Source organism: Megalops cyprinoides, chromosome 15, assembly GCF_013368585.1.
Source record: "Megalops cyprinoides isolate fMegCyp1 chromosome 15, fMegCyp1.pri, whole genome shotgun sequence".
NCBI lineage: Eukaryota > Metazoa > Chordata > Actinopteri > Elopiformes > Megalopidae > Megalops > Megalops cyprinoides.
In genome coordinates this window covers 22,601,932-22,621,515 of record NC_050597.1, presented here as the reverse complement: position 1 = coordinate 22,621,515, position 19,584 = coordinate 22,601,932, and the positions used below count along the sequence as shown (strand labels likewise).

Genomic DNA, 19,584 nt, shown 5'->3' with positions numbered 1-19,584 from the left:
TTCTATAAAAACTTTATATGAAAAAGAAAAAACTTGTCTCTGGGTTATCAAAAAGCGGTTTGTTTGCCTGATTTCTTTTGAAGTAGGGAGACATGGAAGAGGCTGACTTATTTTTGTGTACATGACTGGTTTTAAATTATTTTGATGCAAAACTATTGGACAAACTTACTGATAATCATTCAGCCGATGCGGTATACTTCAGCAGCACTGTGTACAACAGTTTACCCCATAAATGCATAGAAGTGGTCGCAAAAGGAAAAACATACTTTTTTGTTGACAGCTAAAGCTGTTTCCATAGAGATTACCTCAGTGTGAGACGGGCACGGAGGTACTGACAGAGAAAGAGAGGGGGTGGAAAGAGGACTACGGGTGACGGTCAGCGGCCGCTTCAGCGAGAGGATGACAGAGAGACGGACACAGAGCGAAAGAGAGAGAGAGGGGCTATTTGGGTGGCCGGCGCGGGAGCGGGGACGCAAAGTGACAGGAGGAGAAGCGGAGTTTGGGTTTGCGGGTGGCGGGGGAGGACACGAGGAGCGAGGGAGCCCGACGTGTCATCAGCTCAGTGCCGACCCCCCGCCGCCCCGGCTGTCCGTCACTCTCCGGACACCCGCGCCGACGGAGCGCGTGGGTGGACCCGGGTCTGAAAGCGCCACAAACAGGTCCTCAGACAAACAAACGGCGGGCACACCACGGCCACACTCAAAATGATAACCGCAAATAAAAAAAATTCAAGATCTGCTCATATGTATGGAGATGATCATATCACTAACATAGCTCAAAAAAATTATCTCAAATGCTAACAACAGACATTGCTGGGATGACTTTTAGCACTTTTATAGTGTTTTAATGATAAAACTGCAACATAATCAGTTCCATTTTGACTAATGAAGCAAAGGCCATGATAGAGAGATGATAGAGTGCTTGAACAGAACTGACCGATAGGTGTGTTGAACGGAAAAACATTTGCACCTTACAGGTTCAGGGATTTGACAATATCACAGACAAATCCTTCCGGATACCTTGATATGATTTTGAAGGCTTCAATGCTTGTTGTGGTGTGTTAAGGTGTGAGTTCAAGTGAATATAGGCACACGCTTGAGTCTGTGAGTTCTGTGAGTCTGAGTTGCATTCTATAGAGCACTTATATCCTAACACTTAAATAAGGAATCAATTGCATGGACTCGTCCAAATGTAGGGTCATATTTCTCTCAGATGCACTGATATGACCCAACTGCACAAGTCGTCTTTGTCATACAGTAATATATCCACAGCACAGAGAGGTCCTTACAGGAACACAGTGCAGGGACCACATTACATACAGGTCCTTACAGGTGCAGCTGACGTGAGTCTCTTACACATCCTTACTGAGGGCTGACCTGCTAAATTTCTGTATAAAATAATGTCATCAAAAGGAATGCATCCAGATGAAATTTAAAACCATTATTATTTGGAAGAAATGAAAAGGATTTGCTGAAATATAAATGATAAATGTGTTTCATTTAATACAGCTGAGTTTTCTGCATTTACTCTCTCCCAGTGTACCTGCTAACACGGATACGTAAGCTTTATTAACTGATTTGATTTATTCGTATGAATTTATGAACTTTTATTTACAAAATCTGTATTCAATTTATTACAGCCAAATATGATATTAAATCAATTTTGAATATTGTCATACTTACAATATACAAAATAAATACACAGATGTTCAAACGTAACTAAACAAATTAACATTAATTTTAACATTAATTAGTTAAAAATGTTCCATTTGGTTTAATTTTATCTAAAGAACCTAACAAAAAATACATTTCTAATGATTCATTTCTAATGAAAAAAATCCAATACATGAACAACATGAAGTCTTGAGAGCCATTATTTTTGTAGAATTATTAAACATTTTACAATAAAATACATATCTTATTATATTAAAATTATCCTATTCATTAAATGTGACATGAAAACTGAAAATGTAGAATTGGTCACGTGGTTTAAATATACATACTACTAAACATTTTTGTATCTCATCATCACTCTTTCTTTATATATTATTCATTTACAGTATAAATGTGTATATGTGTATGTATAAAAAGAAACCACAGAATTATAAAGTAAACCTAAAAAAAATAAAAGCACGAATTTGAAAATATTTTTTATAATGGTAATGCATTTTATTTCTCTATTCTTGAATGTCAACATGAATTCCCTTTTGTACTTGCAGTTTCATGTGGGTACATAGGAGTTTGTATTGAACGGTATCTAAGAGGTGGGGAACATATCCAAAAATAATTGAAAGAAATCAGGAGTGTATGAAATCTCTTAATATGGCAATAACAGCTTTGTGCAGGTGTTTTCTTGTAAATACTCAAAAACACACATTTATAGTTACACTCCTGTCTAATGTTGATTTAGATCTTTTTTTTGCAAACCCAAGAACAAACACATTTTTTACAGATCCTAAAATAAATATATTTTAATATATACTCAATGATCTCTAAAAAATTTGAAAGAAAAATGAGCCTGTAAAAAAACTTAGACAACAAAATGAATAATTTTGTTACAGACATGTAGCCACAAATGGGTCTTTATTTCACAAGTTTTACATTCTACATTCAGGCTTACTTGCCCATTTTACTGAATTAAATTTTATTTGAGTGTTTCATGGATAATTGTTCTCAAAAAAAGCCTCAAGTTTGTGGATCTGGTTTTACAAACCATTAAGTGCTATTGACGGCAGACTCTTTGTACAGCTGCCTAATGAATTCCTAATGTAAAAGGGCGATGCACCAGAGCAGCACTACAGGCTGGACAGTTATGCGGAGCAGTGTACAGACTCCTCCTGATACACCTGTCGACATGGTCCACATGGAAAAATATCAGGTAAGTACCTCATAATAAGGGTGTCTATGAATAAAAGTCTGCACATATTTAAGATGGCAACATGCAAGCTGAGAAATGCTGGCCTCGGTTTCACTTGCACTTGGCCCTCGTATCCCGGGATCGCACCTAAGAGTGTGACAGCTTGCAGTCTGGCTGGCACAGAGATGAGGTGGAGAGACGGAGACAGAGACAGAGATAGAGGAGGAGGTGGAGGAGGAGGAGGAGGGGGGTCATACGGACCTGACGTTGACACACCACCTACAAAACTCGCTCTTCACCCTGTCGGGGACGTTGACCTTCACTGTCAGAATCTTCAGATTTTCCCCTCGGTTAATGGCCAGGATCTGAAAGGCAAACATAACCTGCTGAGACAGATGACACACGGCAAGGCGCGGCAAGCGTACCAGCCCCCCCTTTCCAAAAGCGTGGCCTTCCCCTCCCTCCCCCCCCGCCCCGCGTCCTGTGGAAAAGCTCCCTGCTCCGTTCTCTCTCCTCTCGTTCTTCCTCTAAGGAAAAGTGACGTGCTGCTAAGCAAATACTGCTAAGTGTCTGACCTTTTCTGAAAGAACCTTTTGAGAGGAAAAGAAGGGGTCGGGGGGTTGGGGGGGGCAGCCAAGAAAAGATGACGACATGTCAATCTGGACTCGAAGCGGAAGAGCGGAGATGACAAATGTCATCCCACTCCGTCCCGCTCGGCATCTAAACGTAGCTAATTTGTTGAGTTTTATTTAAATTAATGCGGGAAGAATTATGATGAAAATTATATTTCATTCTTTTGGCATCTCCCACCCTCTCCCCTGGGTTAGTGTTTGCATGCGTTTTCACACTCGATATTCATCAAATCTGAAGTTTTCATGCCACCAACAAGCCTAACTTTTTCCCCATTTCATCCTCAACCTCACCGTCGCAACAAAGTCACCGAGCAGATCTTTGAAGGCAAAATGTGTAAAAAAGTGCCTCAAATATTGTTCACTGTTCATGAACGTATTGAAGTCGGCTCACTTTTTGGCTACCCTTTCAACATACTGGACTGGTATAGTGAGTGTTCACGGCGATCTTCATGCTTGTGAGTCACTTTCCCCATCCAAAGCGTCTGTATACACAAATAAAGTCTCCCGAGAGACAAGTGACAGCCACCTGAACGGGAGCCAAGCATGGGCGCATAGCATCTCCCCCTCTGCTCGAGGGACGCGGTATACCTTTCCCTCCCAGCGCGCGATACTATCAGCACCAACATGGGAATGCACGCGTAGCAGGTACTTACTCAGAGACACGCGAGAGATACCACTGCCAGAACATCACACAGGCAGTGGCACATACACACACACACACACACCGGTGACAAGCTCAGGCCGAATTACCCCTCAGGACAGCCCACCCGCCGCAGTGGGCCGCCGGCCCAGAGGTGTCCCATTGATGGATATTGATAGAGAGGGAAGGAGGGGGTGTGGTGTTGTGTGTGGGGGGGGGGGGGGGGGGAGACGCAGTCTGACACGGACGTGTTCGTTTGCCAGAAACGATCAGCGTTAATGAGCCCGCGGCCGACACGCAGGTACGACGCGCCCCTTTCCCCACGCTCTCAGCGCCTCGCCCGCCAACTCCACAGCAGCGGGAGACAAGGCCCCTGTCACTGACTGAGAGGCTTTTAACGTTGTTCCACAAGTTAATACGCAGTAGAGTGGCCCACATTGATTACATCTGATTCCATCTGACAGCCCCGCCATACACAGCACACGCTGTATTTTTACACAGATGCATTGAAATGTATTTGGCAGGTATGTTGCACTTCTGACAAACATAATCGCTCCATCTTTTCCTCTTTTCGGACATGGAATTCAAATATTTGTTGTATTAATTCATTACAAAATGAAAAAACTCAACAGATCATGTTCTCCATAAACAATGAAATCATAATTATAAAAATATGAGGAATGTAAGCTACATTAATGGCTATTATTGTAAAGATCTGCAATTCCTTTTTAATATTTGCTTTCCAAACAAGCCTTAGACATAACTTCAGCAAGAAACATTGAACGATATGATATGCTGGCAGTAATACAAGCAAGATAACAGGCTGAACTTCTATCTTTATTTTCATACACATTTAAGCAAATAAACAGAGGGGCCTGGAAATACTGAACCCAAAGAGGACCAATAAAAAATTCCTGTTTTACAGAAAAAAAAACATAGAATTCAAATGCTTCTTACATCTTTAAATAAATGCACTAGTAATTTGATTTAGAAATACTGTTTGATATTTTTGTTGTGTGTCACATTTTGTTTCATTTTTTAATCAATAACAAATACAATCATAAAAGCATCACGAAATTATTAGAGTCAAAACCGTTCCACTACAGAAGACATATACAGAATTACACCCATACTTGTTTATATGCATAAAAAAAATCATAAGAAACTGAAAGGAAAAAAAAAAAAACTTTTTTTCAATAAGATATTTTCTAGTTTACATTTTCTATTTTTAATAAAAAGATTGAAGTCTGATTAAACCAATATGTGGAAACTCAATCAACGTCCACAAGCATTACAGAGGCACTGACACACACTTTACTGCCAAAGATGCAGAGGTCCTTATTGAATGGAATTAATTCAATTAAAAAAAACTGACAAATCAGTGCTGAGAGGGGGAGGAAAAGGTTTCAGACACAAATTAAATTACAGCTCCTAATTTGACGTTAGGAACATTTGAAAAGGCACACTCCAACATAAGCAGGAGGTTCATGGTGAAACCTGCAGGTGTTTCCGTTCTGATCTGATTCTTGTTATTGTTCGACCCGAATTCAAATTAAGTCTGTAGTGATGTCACGTCCTTTATGATGAACATTTGACTGCAGTGCACAAATAATCAAAATGTAATCTTCAAGGAACTAAAAGCAATGGATATCGATAAAAAAATTTATGGCTCTATGGTAGCAAAAAAAGCAATAGCAATTAATTAGTATAGTATTTGTGCATTACGGTAACATAATTACAACAAGGTAAATAAATCTAACACATTCGCAGTAACTCACATATAAATACTACTTTCCCTCTGCCTACCACGTCATTCTCTGATTCTCAATTTAACTGAACAACTGTGTAATGGAGTTGACAAAAAGAACACTTCGCGTTTCCATATGGACTGACTCCAAATTGACCATGAACGCCCTTCCTCTAATGAAAACCACAACACCCCGGCCGTGCGGCCCTGACCGTCTAAAGATCACGGCTGAGGGAGAGCTCTCGGAGGCGGAAACAGGTAAACAATCAATCAGGGGCGCGGGTCACCTGACACTGGCTCTGTCGCAACGCATCCGTCACCCCTGGCGCTAGTGCGAGACCGCGCCCACCCAGAGAGCACGCTCGCGCGTCAGCTTTCAACTGTCACACCTGTCACTCTGTCCATCTATATTACCTCCACACATACAGTGTATATCCATGTATCCTAACCCCTGTATATGTTCAAAATGTGTTTGTATATGAAGTAACTACACAAAGGTTGCTCCTGTTGAATTATTAACCACTGCAAAAAATAGATTCCCTGTTCTGACCCTCCTAAGCCTCAGTAATCAATGTGTCCCGTCATGGTTTAATTTTGTTGGCTGTGTGGCTGTCTGGAAGAAAAAGAAAAAAAAATACACTGGATGGAGAAAAATACTGGAGGGCAGGGTCACAGAGCAGAGGCTTTAATTAAAAGAAATCCAGATGCTGCACTGGACAAGCACCAGGTCACTACTATCGACTGCCAGATCCACTTCAGGCGTCATTGAAATACATCACATTCGCGATACCTCCCGTGCAAATTAAGCACGCTTACGCTGCTGAAAATCGAATCGCCAGTGACTCCGCTGCCCTGAACAGAGGGGGGTCAGCGGCAGGCATCACAGCGCTGTTCCAGAATGTGCGGACTGGCGAAGGCCAACAGGCAGCAGAAAGCGGAGCTGTTCGCTTTCACTTTATTTCGTGTGAGCTGGAGTAATGCGATGCCTTCCACTTTCTGAACGAAGACGTTCCTATGCCGCATTCTGAGAACGGCTTATTCCCTTTGCTGCTCGAATGACTTCTCCTGTAAACACGGGAAATTTGTTTACAGTCTTGCTTCAATGCACAATTGTCTTGTGGAAGAGCAAGTTTTTCTTCAATCCTCATTTGTTTAGAGTAGGCCCGGGCTGAAGTCGGAAACTGTGAGTAAGCTGTATAAATCTGATTGACAAGGCATGACTAAACGTATTATTTGTAATGAAAAGTATGAGCGTTGCCTACTTTGCATTTTGTATCATTGCCGGAAAAATAAACACTTTCGTCAACCAATAAACTAAATTTAAGTTTAAAAGTTCCTAAAAGCAACAATTTGTGCTCACCAACTTCCCTTTCCATTAAATCAAATGTGTGTCACCTTAGGAAATATCTGCCACTTTTCAAATTTTCTCCATAATAAACTTTCAAAAATCGGTCAGGTTGCCTAAAACACAATGGGCTGTCCCTAGTCAAGGCTTTCTGAGTCTAAAAATCAGACTACATTATTATAAAAGAAAGAGATTGGCATTGTCCTCTACTCTCCTGGTGTGAAATATCTACTCGTTGGCACAGGTGCCATTGTCCCGTCATTGTTCATTGTTCGTTGCAGAAAAGATTGCTTCAAGAAGTGTTTTATTTCAGCTGTTATAATCCTCCTGAATAAAGTATCACCTGGCTTCCATGCCATTTGTTCTGTACATTTCTATACTTCTTTTTCTGTGTAGCAGGCGTATAACAAGCTCAGTTTTTTTTTTTTTTCCTCTCTCAAAAAACATTTTACACCCACAAGTGTGTATTGATGCTGTGCCTTCGCCAAAGTGACATTATGATGTCTAATTTTATACTCAGTCAATGAATCATTTGGCATGCAGAGCCAGAAACAAGCGGAGCCCTAGCTGGTTTTGTACAGTAAGGGAAAAAAGGAGCCTTAGAACAGAGAAGAACAGAAGACAACATGAAATACAGTATAATGCAGAAGTTAACATTCAGTTTCTTTCATGAATATTAAGTGTAGTATTATTTACATATGTACTGTGTAGAGCTGGTGTAAGTAACTGACCACACTGTAAATCAATGGTGTCTTCCTTTTCATTTGTGCAGTCATTCACACAGTTTAACCAGAGACACTAATGCATAATGATAAATCAGTATTCTAGTTGCTACAACATATTTGTCCCTTCATTACAATATATTTCACAGTGAAGTCTGTAGACATTAAATAATAATCAAACGATTATTCACACAGACTTCCCAGAGGCCTGGCTTCATTCCTTGCTTGACTAATAACCTTAATTATTTACACTGTTGGTTTCTGTAATTTCCTGCAATAACAGAAACTAAGATATTACTAAAATGTAATTAACCGACCCACCCACCCACAAAAAACCACTTCCTGAAATATGCTAATCAAAGAAAACTGTAAAGGGAGCACTTTGGATAATCCTCTAAAGTTTCTGATTATAATAATAATAATAATAACAGCAATAATAATAATAGTAACAATATTGCCTATACCAATACTAAACTATATTATAAACGTAATTCAACGATAATAGAGGTATATAATGTTTAATATAATAAGAACAGTTACGAGGTAAAAATAAATAATCTAATGTGCTTAAACATGTTTCATTCTCTGTTGATTCTCTAGTTATTTTTCAATGCCGTTCTCACCTGAGGTTCTAACCCCGAAACCCTCAGGTCCAAAGAGGAGTGCCCTCACCACTACTCCACACTGCTGCCCTTTAGAAACTGGCTGAAGTAACGTGTTAAATTAAACATGTGTGTTTTTGCTTGCACACATGCCTTCTGTCAAAACACATACACCACTTCCCCCCTTGTTTGCGTGACGGGAACAAAAGGTTCATTTTTGCCCAAGTCCGACAGCCAGCAGGTCACGGCAAAATTAACTCCCAGTGACAATCCGCGTAACGAAAATTAACGACATTGCGGGCCTTCCTGACGGACGCTCCAGCGAGCTCCGAAAGGGAGGCAGCGGCCGCAACTCGCCCGGGCCTGTCTGCAGCCGCCACGAGCAGCTGTCACCGCGGAGAAACGCCTGTCAATCTCAGCGCTTAATCCAATCACGGCGCGGCGGGGACATGTCACATATGTTAAGAGGAGCGGCTGGGGAATGACTCGGGGACACGTCCCTGACGAGTGCTCGGTGGCGCCACGCGAGGCTGACAGACCCGCTGTGACATGTGGCCCTGCACCAACTCTGAGTAACCAAGCTGCCGCGCGGCCGGGGTGAGGGGGCAGGGGGCAGGTACCAGCAGCCCCCGACAGCCCCCTGCCCACCGGACAGGGCACCACTAACCCTGCCTGACAGGACCGCTTACAGGAGCTCGCAGAAATGCCACGCGGGGCTCTGTGTGTGTGTGTGTGTGTGTGTGTGCGTGTGTGTTCATCCTCTGTCTTCAGCGCTTTTTGCGTTATGAAGCAGGGGACTCGACACTGCAAACAGCCATCTGACACCATGAGTCTGCTCTTGGACACCCAGACGACAGTGGAACAGAACCGACCTATGACCCCCCCCCCCCCCCCCCCCCGCAAGACTCATGCACCACAGCGCAGCTGCTCAAAGCTGAGTTACACAGCACATGTACCTGGCTCCAAAATGGGAGGCAGCATGGGGGGGCATTTTACACTAACCAAAACAGGAGGACCGCAGAGGAGGACTGAGCAACCTTTGAACAGCAAAGAGTGAACATCTGTCGATTTTAAATTGCCGCACAACTGACAATTACTTAAATGATATCAGCATACAGAACAATGACTTGGCTTGTACCTGCACTCAGGTGTGTGCAATACATTTTGACCTCAGTCCAGACCCCCTTAAAAAATGCTGAGGTCTAAACCTGCAAACATCTGAGTTCAGTTACATGGCCAGTCACAGCTAAGAAATCGTTAGCTTTGCAACAATCATAAAATCAATAAGCATTCACTATTTGCAATTTTATTGGTAGTATTTGAGGTGCAAAATGTTGTTCCTTTCTATTTTTGATACTTATTTTGAGAACACTTTGTGTTTTCCAGCACCTGTTAGTTTTCTTTTTGTGTTAAAAAAAAAGAAGCATTCAGGTGGATTTCATTAAGGAAAATAATACAAGCTAACTTTATCTGGTTCTGTTTCGCAGCATAGCGCCAATAAGCCAAACACGGTCTGAGCACAAAACGGGACACTTTACGTTGGCAAGGTATGCCTGGCATTACGGCGGAATTCTTCTCCCGTGACATCATTCCTTCGGGGAGATGCGGGGTGCAGGCGTACAGTGCCATGTCACAGCTGGTCACACGGTCGCAAGGGACTAATGGACATGAGGCTTATTTGCTGGTCAGGTTCAGGTCTTTGAACGAGATCACAAGACACCCACTGCACTAGGCTGGCTGCCTTCGGCTTACACTGCAGACTTGCTTGCCCGCTTGTAGGGTGAGGGTGCTGTGAGAGGACCAGACCTCACTGACAGGCAGAGTATATAAAAACATTCCGACTGTTGTTATGACACTTATCTCAGGAAGGTTACCTGGGGCTGTCCACACAGAAAATAGAGAAACGACCAGTTATAGATGTGAAGTGGTGAAGTTTCTACCAGTAGATCTCTGTGACTGGAACTGGACCCAGGGGAAGGTGATGAGAGGGTTAAACTCACCTGGTGGTGCTGAATGCGCTGGATGTTACAGGTGAAGTCGCTGTACAGTCGGAACTTGTCGATGTCTTTGGGCTTTGCCGACTTGTCCGCCTTCTGCTGCTGCTGGGCCTGCTCCTTCAAGGCCGCCTTGGACACGGCGGAGTGCAGCGTCACGCCGCTCCGATCACACCTGGCGCACAGAGCCAGAACGACACAGACAGACGGACTCAGGAGCCGGAACAGGGACACTAAACCTGACCTGCTGGGAACACACACACACACACACACACACACACAAACACACACACACACACGCGCGCACACACACACGCGCGCGCACACACGCGCGCACACACACACACGCACACAAACACACACACACACACACACGCACACGCACACGCACACGCACACGCACACAAACACACACACACGCACACAAACACACACAAACACACACACACTCAAACTCAAACAAGGAAACGACTTCTGGCCTCAGTACTACTGCTGGGCCCAAAACACACACACATACGCACACAGTGCAATTCTACTCATGACTCTGTAGCATGCAGCCTCTAAAACAGCTGTCAGGCAATCCTGATACAATCAGGGAGAGACGGCCCGTCCGAGCAGAAAACGCACGGTGGTGAAAGGAGGAGAAGGAGGAGTGACACAGGAGCTCGGCAGTAGCAGGAAGAGACTCACAACGACCGCACAAACGTCAGGGTCTCCTTGTCCTTGGCAATCGTGTCAGCCAGAATTTGCTCCACACCTGTGGCCACTTCTTCTAGTGTTGACACACCTACAGAAATGCAAAGATTGACTTTCATGACACGAATGTGAGAGGCAATTTATTCTTTTCATTTATGATCCAACCATTTAAATGGGTATTGATTTGTATGTTCCCCTGTTAGTGAGAGTACTTCAGGAGAGCACCCTCTGGTGAAACATTTAGTCCCCGCACCATCTCTTTGTGTTATTACAGTAACTGACTGACCCAATTACAAATCAAACCATTTTCATCTGAAATATCTGAGGGGTGGGGGAAGGGAGGTTCTACAGACACACTTAATGGCTACAATCTAGTCATCGCCAAGGCATGCCATTCAAGGTACTCTGCTGCCCTCTAGTGTTCCTTATTTTAAATATGCCCAAACTGACACTCGCGCACACTCACAGGAGACAGCTCTTTATGCACACAGACATACTGGGTCTAGGAGACAGCTGGTGGAATGCAAAGTAGTATGAACAGAAATGTGGATATGGATGAATGGATGACCTAACACCAGCCTGACAAAGAGCATTTGAAAACAGAAGAGGCAGCTGTGTAGCACACAAAGCGGTGAAGCAGAGCACAGTTTCGCTACGACTAGTTTAAGTGCTGGGCTTTTGGAGGAGGGGCACATACCTTCAGTGCTCGGGCTGACCCAGGACCGCAGGTCCAGGGCTTGGGGATCCTGCAGCAGGCCGAGGGCGGCGGGCTCCAAACCCAGCTGCTTGGCTCGCCGCGCCTTGGACAGCTTGCTTCCCTTCTTGTAGGGGGCATACTGAGTGAACACACAGGCAAATGTTATATTACATAAGACATCAAAAATCAACACTGAAGCAATTCAGATCCGGGTAAAAAAAATTCTTACGTCACATGTGGTGACCACAACTACTACTTATAACAGCAAGAGCCCTCCATTAATTTTAGAAACCCTGTCAGTGCTTGGAAATAACAGAAATAACAGTTAATATCATTAATCATTAATCAAAACCTTGTCTTGATGAACAAGCTTTCATTCTTTGGCTGGGTGGGCCACAGTATTTTAGGGTAAGTATTTCTACACATATGTGCAAATGTCAGACAAGCAAATGACTAGCTGTTTTCCTCCCTAGAAGCTGTTCCTGCTGCAGTTTAAAAAATCCTGAGGGGGGGGGGGGTGTCTGTTACTCTCTGACTAAATGGAAACAAACAAAATAATAAGAAAACTTTCACTGGGAGAATCTGAGGTATGAAAAAACGTTGATCTGGTGGTTTCCAGGAACGAAACAAGTAATTACGGATTTATAGTCTCCGGAGCAAAATGTGCAAAATGCTCATTTACGCCAGCAGGAAGACTGGGAATTCTTCTGTACAACACAATGCAAACCATTTAAGCCTTAGCCTGTATCGCTCGCTTTCATACTCAAAATGTCACTTTGTATCTGACAGCTTAAAATGGACAGTCAGGAGGCTCCTGTGTGGCTTGGTTGTTTAAGGCATTTGTTCTGCGTGTGGGCTGAGACCTACAGCCCAGACCTGTGCTTGGGTCTGAGCTGTGTCATTGCTAACACTGATTCCCCTGGTAGGGCACAACTGGCTTTATTCCACCGGAGTAGGGAGGGGTTCAACCGCCAGGGTCTCCTCACCCCTTGCTCTGGGTAGTGAGGTCACTTGAATGATGTAAATGGAGATGTGCCGACCTCTCCAGTCAGGGTTTTCTCTGCTGTGGTGCACTGTGGGACTGCTGTGGGAAGAAAAAGCCACTGGTTGCACGCGAATGTGTATTGCACTGGCCTCGTTACAGTGCTCCTGCATGAGCATAGAGGGTCTTGTGGAGAACTGAGCTTAATGTAGTACAGATAGTAATCCAAAAAGGAGCAAAAAAAGAGTCCGTGGACTGCCACAGAAAAGCACAATGGCTCCATCTACTGGCAAAACAATAGATAGCAACAGGAGCAGAAAAAAATCATTCTGTACTTGAAGACAATAACACTAATACGACTCTGTGTTCTTGTCAATGTCAACAGCGACAAAGCCCTGGGCTTGCCATCAGTGCCACTCCAGAGGCATTTTAGCAAGGAACAGCAGTGTAGTGTGGGGCAAGGCCTACTGCTGGCTGGAGAGAAAATTTTCACTCAGCAGCCTTCAGGCATTCATGCATTATCCAGCTTTCTCACACACAAAGCACTGTTTATGAGCCAACTACCAAATCACCCCCAAACACGTCTATTTAAAAAGATCCAGTCCAGTGACCTTCAAGAGGAAGGTCTTCAAGAGGAGACCCAACATGTCCTGATTTCTGACATGATTTAATGGATTCCAACGCAAAAAGGTTCCAAGAGCAGAGCATTTAAAACACTAATAATGTATGCTTTACTGCCTTTCTACCCTGGCTTTGGAATCATCTTACATTAGGCCTGCCTCAGGACAACATCCACTGCACTCACTCGCTCACACAGGAGCCCTGGAGCACAACAAACACTTGGAACAAGCGCCTTAACTGGCAGCCACTAGGGACACAGAGGACACTTGTAACACAGCAGGGATGCAAAGCTAACCCATTTTTAAAGTGTGCCAAAGAGGAATCCAAGATCCCTGACAGAGACAAGTCAGAATGAATGCTAAGTGTCGGTACAGAGGCTGAGTGTAACGTGCGGATTGAGTACGGTTCCGGTCGGGGTCCAGAGCCGTCTCACCACATCCTCCAGCTCGTCTGTGTTTCTGCAGTTCTTCAGGGCTCCCTCCAGCTCGGCTGTCAGAACCCCCTCCTTCTTCAGCGTCTGGCGAATGGACTGGCTTTTCTTTGATACCGTGCTGCGCAGACCCACACACACACACACACACCACACACACACACACACACAAAAACAAACAAACACATCATCAAGGGCATTACTCTCCCCTGTCAGTAGGCGTCAGACCGAAACAGAGTGTGTTTGAACACTGAGACACAGTTTTTTCAGCTGTTACTCCTCAGCAGTGCTGACACCGCCATTCCTGTTGGTTCTGCTGGCTGCCAAGAGCTCTATCATTTATCTGATTAACAGACCGTTGGCTCATTACTGACACGTTGACCTCCTCTGTGTTTAGGTAGAGACAGTTCTCAAGTGTGGTAGGAATGTCTTGGTATTTGGTTTGCCATTCATGTTAATGCTTAACAGCTTAAGTTGCAACGGACATTTTAAAAAGACAAATGTACACTCGATGACAGGAGATCTCACCAGAGCTCCTCTAGAGCCAGCTGGACCTCCCTCACTGCATCTGCATCCATGTGGTTGATGAGCTCCTTTCTGTAGCGGACTATGAAAGGGATCGTGTTCTCCTCCTGGAAGAGCTGCACAATATTCGCACATACCCAGTGCTCCACTTGTGTCATCTCAGAGAGAACCTGCAGGGGGAGCCAAAGAGCAGGGTCAGGGATTCCACCCACCTCAAAGTCAGACTCTGGCACAATTAGGAGGAGTCAAAGTTCTGCATAGCCTCTGCATGGCCCAACCAGAGGAGACCAGAGGATAATCTCATTGGATATCAGAAGAGTGGCTTTACTATCTTCATGGTTTAGAAATCTCCCACAGTACTAAGCTCAACAGCAAGACCTGACAAAATCCAGACTCCCAAGTACTGTAGTGCAGGCCCATTTTCTGCAGTAGTTCACGTAATTCCATCTATAAGGCATACTGTAAAACTGTGGTCAGTATCACTATAATTCAGACTGCCACAAGGGAGGACCACATTCCCATAGTTAACTTTCATTTCCTTCTATAATTTAATGAATGCTGTAATACCACAATAGCTACTTATGCTTCAGAAACAGGAAGGGACACACATTTCTACTGAATAACTATCAACGTCAGTGCTTAAATTTCACAAAACAATATACATCAGCTATATTTAGAATCACTCCGTTGCACCCTTGCACAGATCTGACATCAGAACAATGATCTGCAAGTGAGCGCTCAGTAAGGCCTGCAGAGTACTAATTGGAGATCAGCCGAAATCTAAAGAGTAGGCGCAGGATGGATGGTTCGGGCCAGTTCTGGACGAGACCCCAGTTCATCGCAACATTGTACCTGGACTAATGCACCATTTCGCTACCTCTATTGGATTCCAGTTCATCTGCAGGTCGTAGTGCAGGTCCCTCCCTGCCTTCGGCTGCCTCACAGCTTTCCCCTGCGGGGCGTCGCTGGTCTTCAGCTTCTTGGTGACTGGCTCATCAAAGGTGAAGTCATCTTCAGGCTCCTCCTTCTTGACCAGCTTTGGCTGCTGAGCAGAGAAAGGATTCTGGGACGGCCCACCTCCTGTCTCACCAACGTCATTGTGGTTTCCACCGAACGGCACGCCGAAGGACAGCCTCTGAAACAGAGAAAACTGCGGTGAGAGCTGGACAGTGCGGCATTGGATACTGTATTCTGACAAAAGAGGGATCTCCATTCAAAAAATGGCCACTCTTTTGCCTCTACATAAAGAGCCTTTCATTGATGAATCTCAGAACACTTTGCATCAGATGTTCCACCTTACCTCATCCGCCACCACTGTAAAGCAACCATCAGGATTATGCTCAGACGACCTTTTACTTCAGAACTCTTACAACATTTTAGTTGTGGTGGAGAGACACAGACCTCATTTGGCAGTGCCGATTCCACTGAAGGACAAGAGAGTGAAAAATAACCTGCATAATTTAAAGATATATGTATCAATCATTCATCGTGATCAAAAATATTGGAACAGAATGATTCCTGTATCAACCCTGTTCACATACTCCTGCTGCAACATAATAAGAATCACGCTGGGAACGCTCACATATAAAGACATACTCAATTAAAGTGCAATGCTGCATAACAATCACTGCACCATCAACCTGCGCCCTCTACATAGGAAACTCTATGTAAAACCCCACGATAACGGACAATATCAGGCAATGTGAGCCACACAGTCCCGCAAACACAGGAGTATTGTATATTTGGCTCGTCCCACCATAACAACCTCTGCACTCACATAACAGCGCTGGGGGTAGAAAATGCAATCCTGTGAAATACTCACACACCTGTAGCTACTCACATTACAGTTCCACAGTGCACCATGATAAAGCAAACTGGGGGACATTCTCCTCATCTGCTGTTATCTGAGCAGCTCATAAGCAATAAGAGTCACAGGTTGCCAGTTCTTGTTGCCTGATGTCACAGCTGGGTTCTGGGCTGCAGGGCTCAACCTACACTATGCCACAGCCATTTTGTGTCATCTGTAACAAACCTCAGTTATCTACCCTCTACCACTGCATGGTGTATCCATTCTACTGTGTGCAAGTGGTGTAGTGACCCTCTTCGGTCGTATGATATAGTGCATGGCAGCTATACTGCATGCTTTTTGTAAGTCTCACCTCCTCCTTGACCTTCAGTGCCATCTCTGTGGCTGCTGTGTCAGTAGCACACCCCTCTCTTTCCTCTGTTCCTTCGGTGACCTTCGCTGGCACAGACGGCTCCTTCTTCTTAGCTCTGGGAGCCCTGGGCTTCTTCTCCGTCGGCTTTCGGGGGGCTCTGGGCTTTGGCTCCTTCAGCTGTTTTGCATCAGTTGTAACAAACCTCAGTTATCTACAATGTCAGTTATAATGTCTCATTTACCCTCTACCACCGTACAGTGTATTCATTGTATTGTGTGCAGGTCCTGCAGGACCCTACCTCAGTCATAGTAAGTCATACAGTATAGTGGATGGCAGCTATATTGCGTGCCAGTTTGTAAGTCTTACCACCTCCTTGACCTTCGGTGCCACCTCTGTGGCCGCTGTGTCAGCAGTGCAGCCTCCTCCTTCCTCTGCTCCTCCAATGATCTCTGCTGGGACAGACGGCTCCATCTTCTTACTTCTGGGAGCCCTGGGCTTCTTCTCCGTCGGCTTTTGGGTGGCCTTGGGCTTTGGCTCCTTCGGTTTGGCGGGCTTCTTCACTGTTGTTTTCTTCTCAGCCGGTTCCTTTGCTGTGCCACTGGCTTTCCGCTGCCTCTTTGGGGCTGCGGGCTTGGGCTCCCATTCCTCCTCCTCCTCCTTGCTCTCTTGCTCTTGTGACCTAATGAAAACACAAAGACTTCTGGGAGGAAGATCTCTATCTCTGCTAAATCTCAGAGTGAAAAACTGAGTGAGAGATTTTCTAAAACTAAACATTTCGTACTATGTAGCTAGCACAAGCATCACTCATGTAATGTGTACTTACTGCTCATCAGAGTCTTCATCATCTGTTGTCTTCTCTTTGTAACACGTTTTGGTTCGGGCTCGTCTTATCATCTGAAGGCAGCAGACACAGCCTCATTACAGCCTAATTATCGAAATTATTTTGTGACCCGACTAATACGCATTGAAAAACCACGAGAAGTTCTACGTTATTTCTTTGATTTGACAACCCTCATACTAATTTTTCTGTTTTGTTTTGGTTTTTTCCGTTATGGAGGGCGCAAAAGTCTGTCTTATTTTAGCACCGAAACGTCATTGTTTTGGCGGTTTTAACTGACAGATGACATCACGAAGGCGGGTATTTTGGATTCAACACGGCAATCGTGGTAGTGGGTAGCATGTAATACCATTGAACAGTAGCTCTTTCTAACCTTATGTATGGAATAACAGCTGCTAGCTAGTTTTGCGGTAGTAGCTTTTAAAAGTAGTATGAAACAGAACTAGAATAACATAATGTTAGCTAAATAATTATAGCCGGCTGGCTAACTTTGTGCATGCTTGCTTACATTGAATTAAAGATCTCTTGACTCGCTACCCAGTATTAATCTCTGGCTAACGATATGTAAATTTTGTAGAAGACGACCATTTTCATGGTATGAAAGATGTCCCGAAGCTACAGACACCTAACTATAGAACAGTCTGCCTACGTCGTAATATCGCAATGGCATTAGCTTGTCATCCTAGCCACTATCGTTACTATATTCCTATAGTTAGCTGGAAAGAGATAATTTTACCGATAATAACGTTAGGTGGGATGCGGCTGGGATGGTATGTTGCAGGATGGGTTGGTAGGGTAGGGTGTGAGATGCGTTACCTGAAAATTTGTATTGACTCATATGGAATGCCACCTACTTTAGCTACTTATGGTTACTGCATATGGTGTAGCAAGTTACTACAAGGCTGATGTGCTGCCTTTTTCGATAGTAAGATGAGTTGTGTGAGCTACTTCATTTAAATTTAGCGCGTTTTATCTGGTCAGTATCGAAAAAACTGCTAGGCTAGTTAGCTAGCCACCCGCGCATATACGTGCCTAACCTAAGCGAACTGTTTTCATATTTAGATGCACACATGTCCACACAATGTACTGGTACTGCTACTTACTCCACTTGTTTGCTGCACTGTAGGAAGATGCAAAGATGTTCATTGACTACTCAGCTAGCTGGTGCTCGTTGCAACGTGCAAGCACATTCAATAGCAGCGAAGCCAGATTAATTTCCGCAAACGAAACACTGTTGCCAGGTTGGTAAAATATCCCCATTCATGTTTAATTTTGAAGTCTGCTTGAGGTAGGGTGCTTTAGAGGCTTATGAGTGTACATAATTACGAAGTAGGATATTCACCTCATAAATGAGTGAAAGTGGAGTGATTTTAAAACAGACAATGTGGTCACCTAAATAAATTCTGATAGGCTACATCCTTCTCCAAGAGGCAATTGCGAAGGCTGTGTATTTTATGTATGCTCATATGATTCAGAAATATGCATATTTTCTTTAATAAACCAAAAGGTGTGGCATTTACAAATCATATTTAGAGAAGTTTTCTTTCTTCCAAACACTGACGTTTGTGGTAAGACTTGCGAGTAATATTTAGAGTATCTCGCTCTATTAACACTTCTGACTGGATGCCAGCTAAAGAGGAAACCCTGGAAAGCCATCACAACATCAAAGCTGAAAACGCACTCATAATTACTGTTCTATTAAGATATAAGGTGTTATTTTGTAGAAAATGCAGAACGCTGTTTTGTCGTTTGGAACTCTTATTGATTAGGTAGTAGATATGTATTCAGTGGAAGATAAAATAATTTACATTTAATTTCAATGCAGCAATAAATTCTAAGTTACTCTGGGGTCGGGGAGGGCGGCTTTGGAAGAAATCTCAAACAGCTTCAATTGATGTTTCTCCTCGAGAATCCAAGCAGTAACTGTATCTGGCAACCCTAAAATGAAAATGGGTTTTACCAAAAAGGCGTTATATCCTGTCTTTGAAGTCATCCACCTTTGTTCTAAATCCAGTGTAAATCTTACCTGAATTCGTATAGTTTTATTAAGACGAAATAAATTAGTGCTGAAAGTATTCCGTTTCACTTAGAACTAAGA

The 19,584-nt window shown here is 43.8% G+C and overlaps 1 protein-coding gene across 1 annotated transcript in view; it reads right to left on the bottom strand.

Annotated features, from left to right (window-relative positions):
- Positions 1 to 18,680, bottom strand: part of srbd1 (S1 RNA binding domain 1) — an 83,816-nt gene extending 65,136 nt beyond the window's left edge. The window contains exons 1-11 of the mRNA XM_036546736.1: positions 18,590 to 18,680; positions 17,472 to 17,542; positions 17,015 to 17,327; positions 16,649 to 16,825; positions 15,367 to 15,624; positions 14,493 to 14,659; positions 13,968 to 14,085; positions 11,932 to 12,070; positions 11,229 to 11,325; positions 10,545 to 10,713; positions 3,118 to 3,221 (exon numbers count right to left, since the gene is read on the bottom strand). Of these exons, the coding sequence (XP_036402629.1) occupies positions 3,118 to 3,221; positions 10,545 to 10,713; positions 11,229 to 11,325; positions 11,932 to 12,070; positions 13,968 to 14,085; positions 14,493 to 14,659; positions 15,367 to 15,624; positions 16,649 to 16,825; positions 17,015 to 17,327; positions 17,472 to 17,542 (1,613 nt within the window). The 5' untranslated portion in view covers positions 18,590 to 18,680. The remainder of the gene's footprint in view (positions 1 to 3,117; positions 3,222 to 10,544; positions 10,714 to 11,228; positions 11,326 to 11,931; positions 12,071 to 13,967; positions 14,086 to 14,492; positions 14,660 to 15,366; positions 15,625 to 16,648; positions 16,826 to 17,014; positions 17,328 to 17,471; positions 17,543 to 18,589) is intronic.
- Between the last annotated feature and the right edge of the window lie 904 nt (positions 18,681 to 19,584).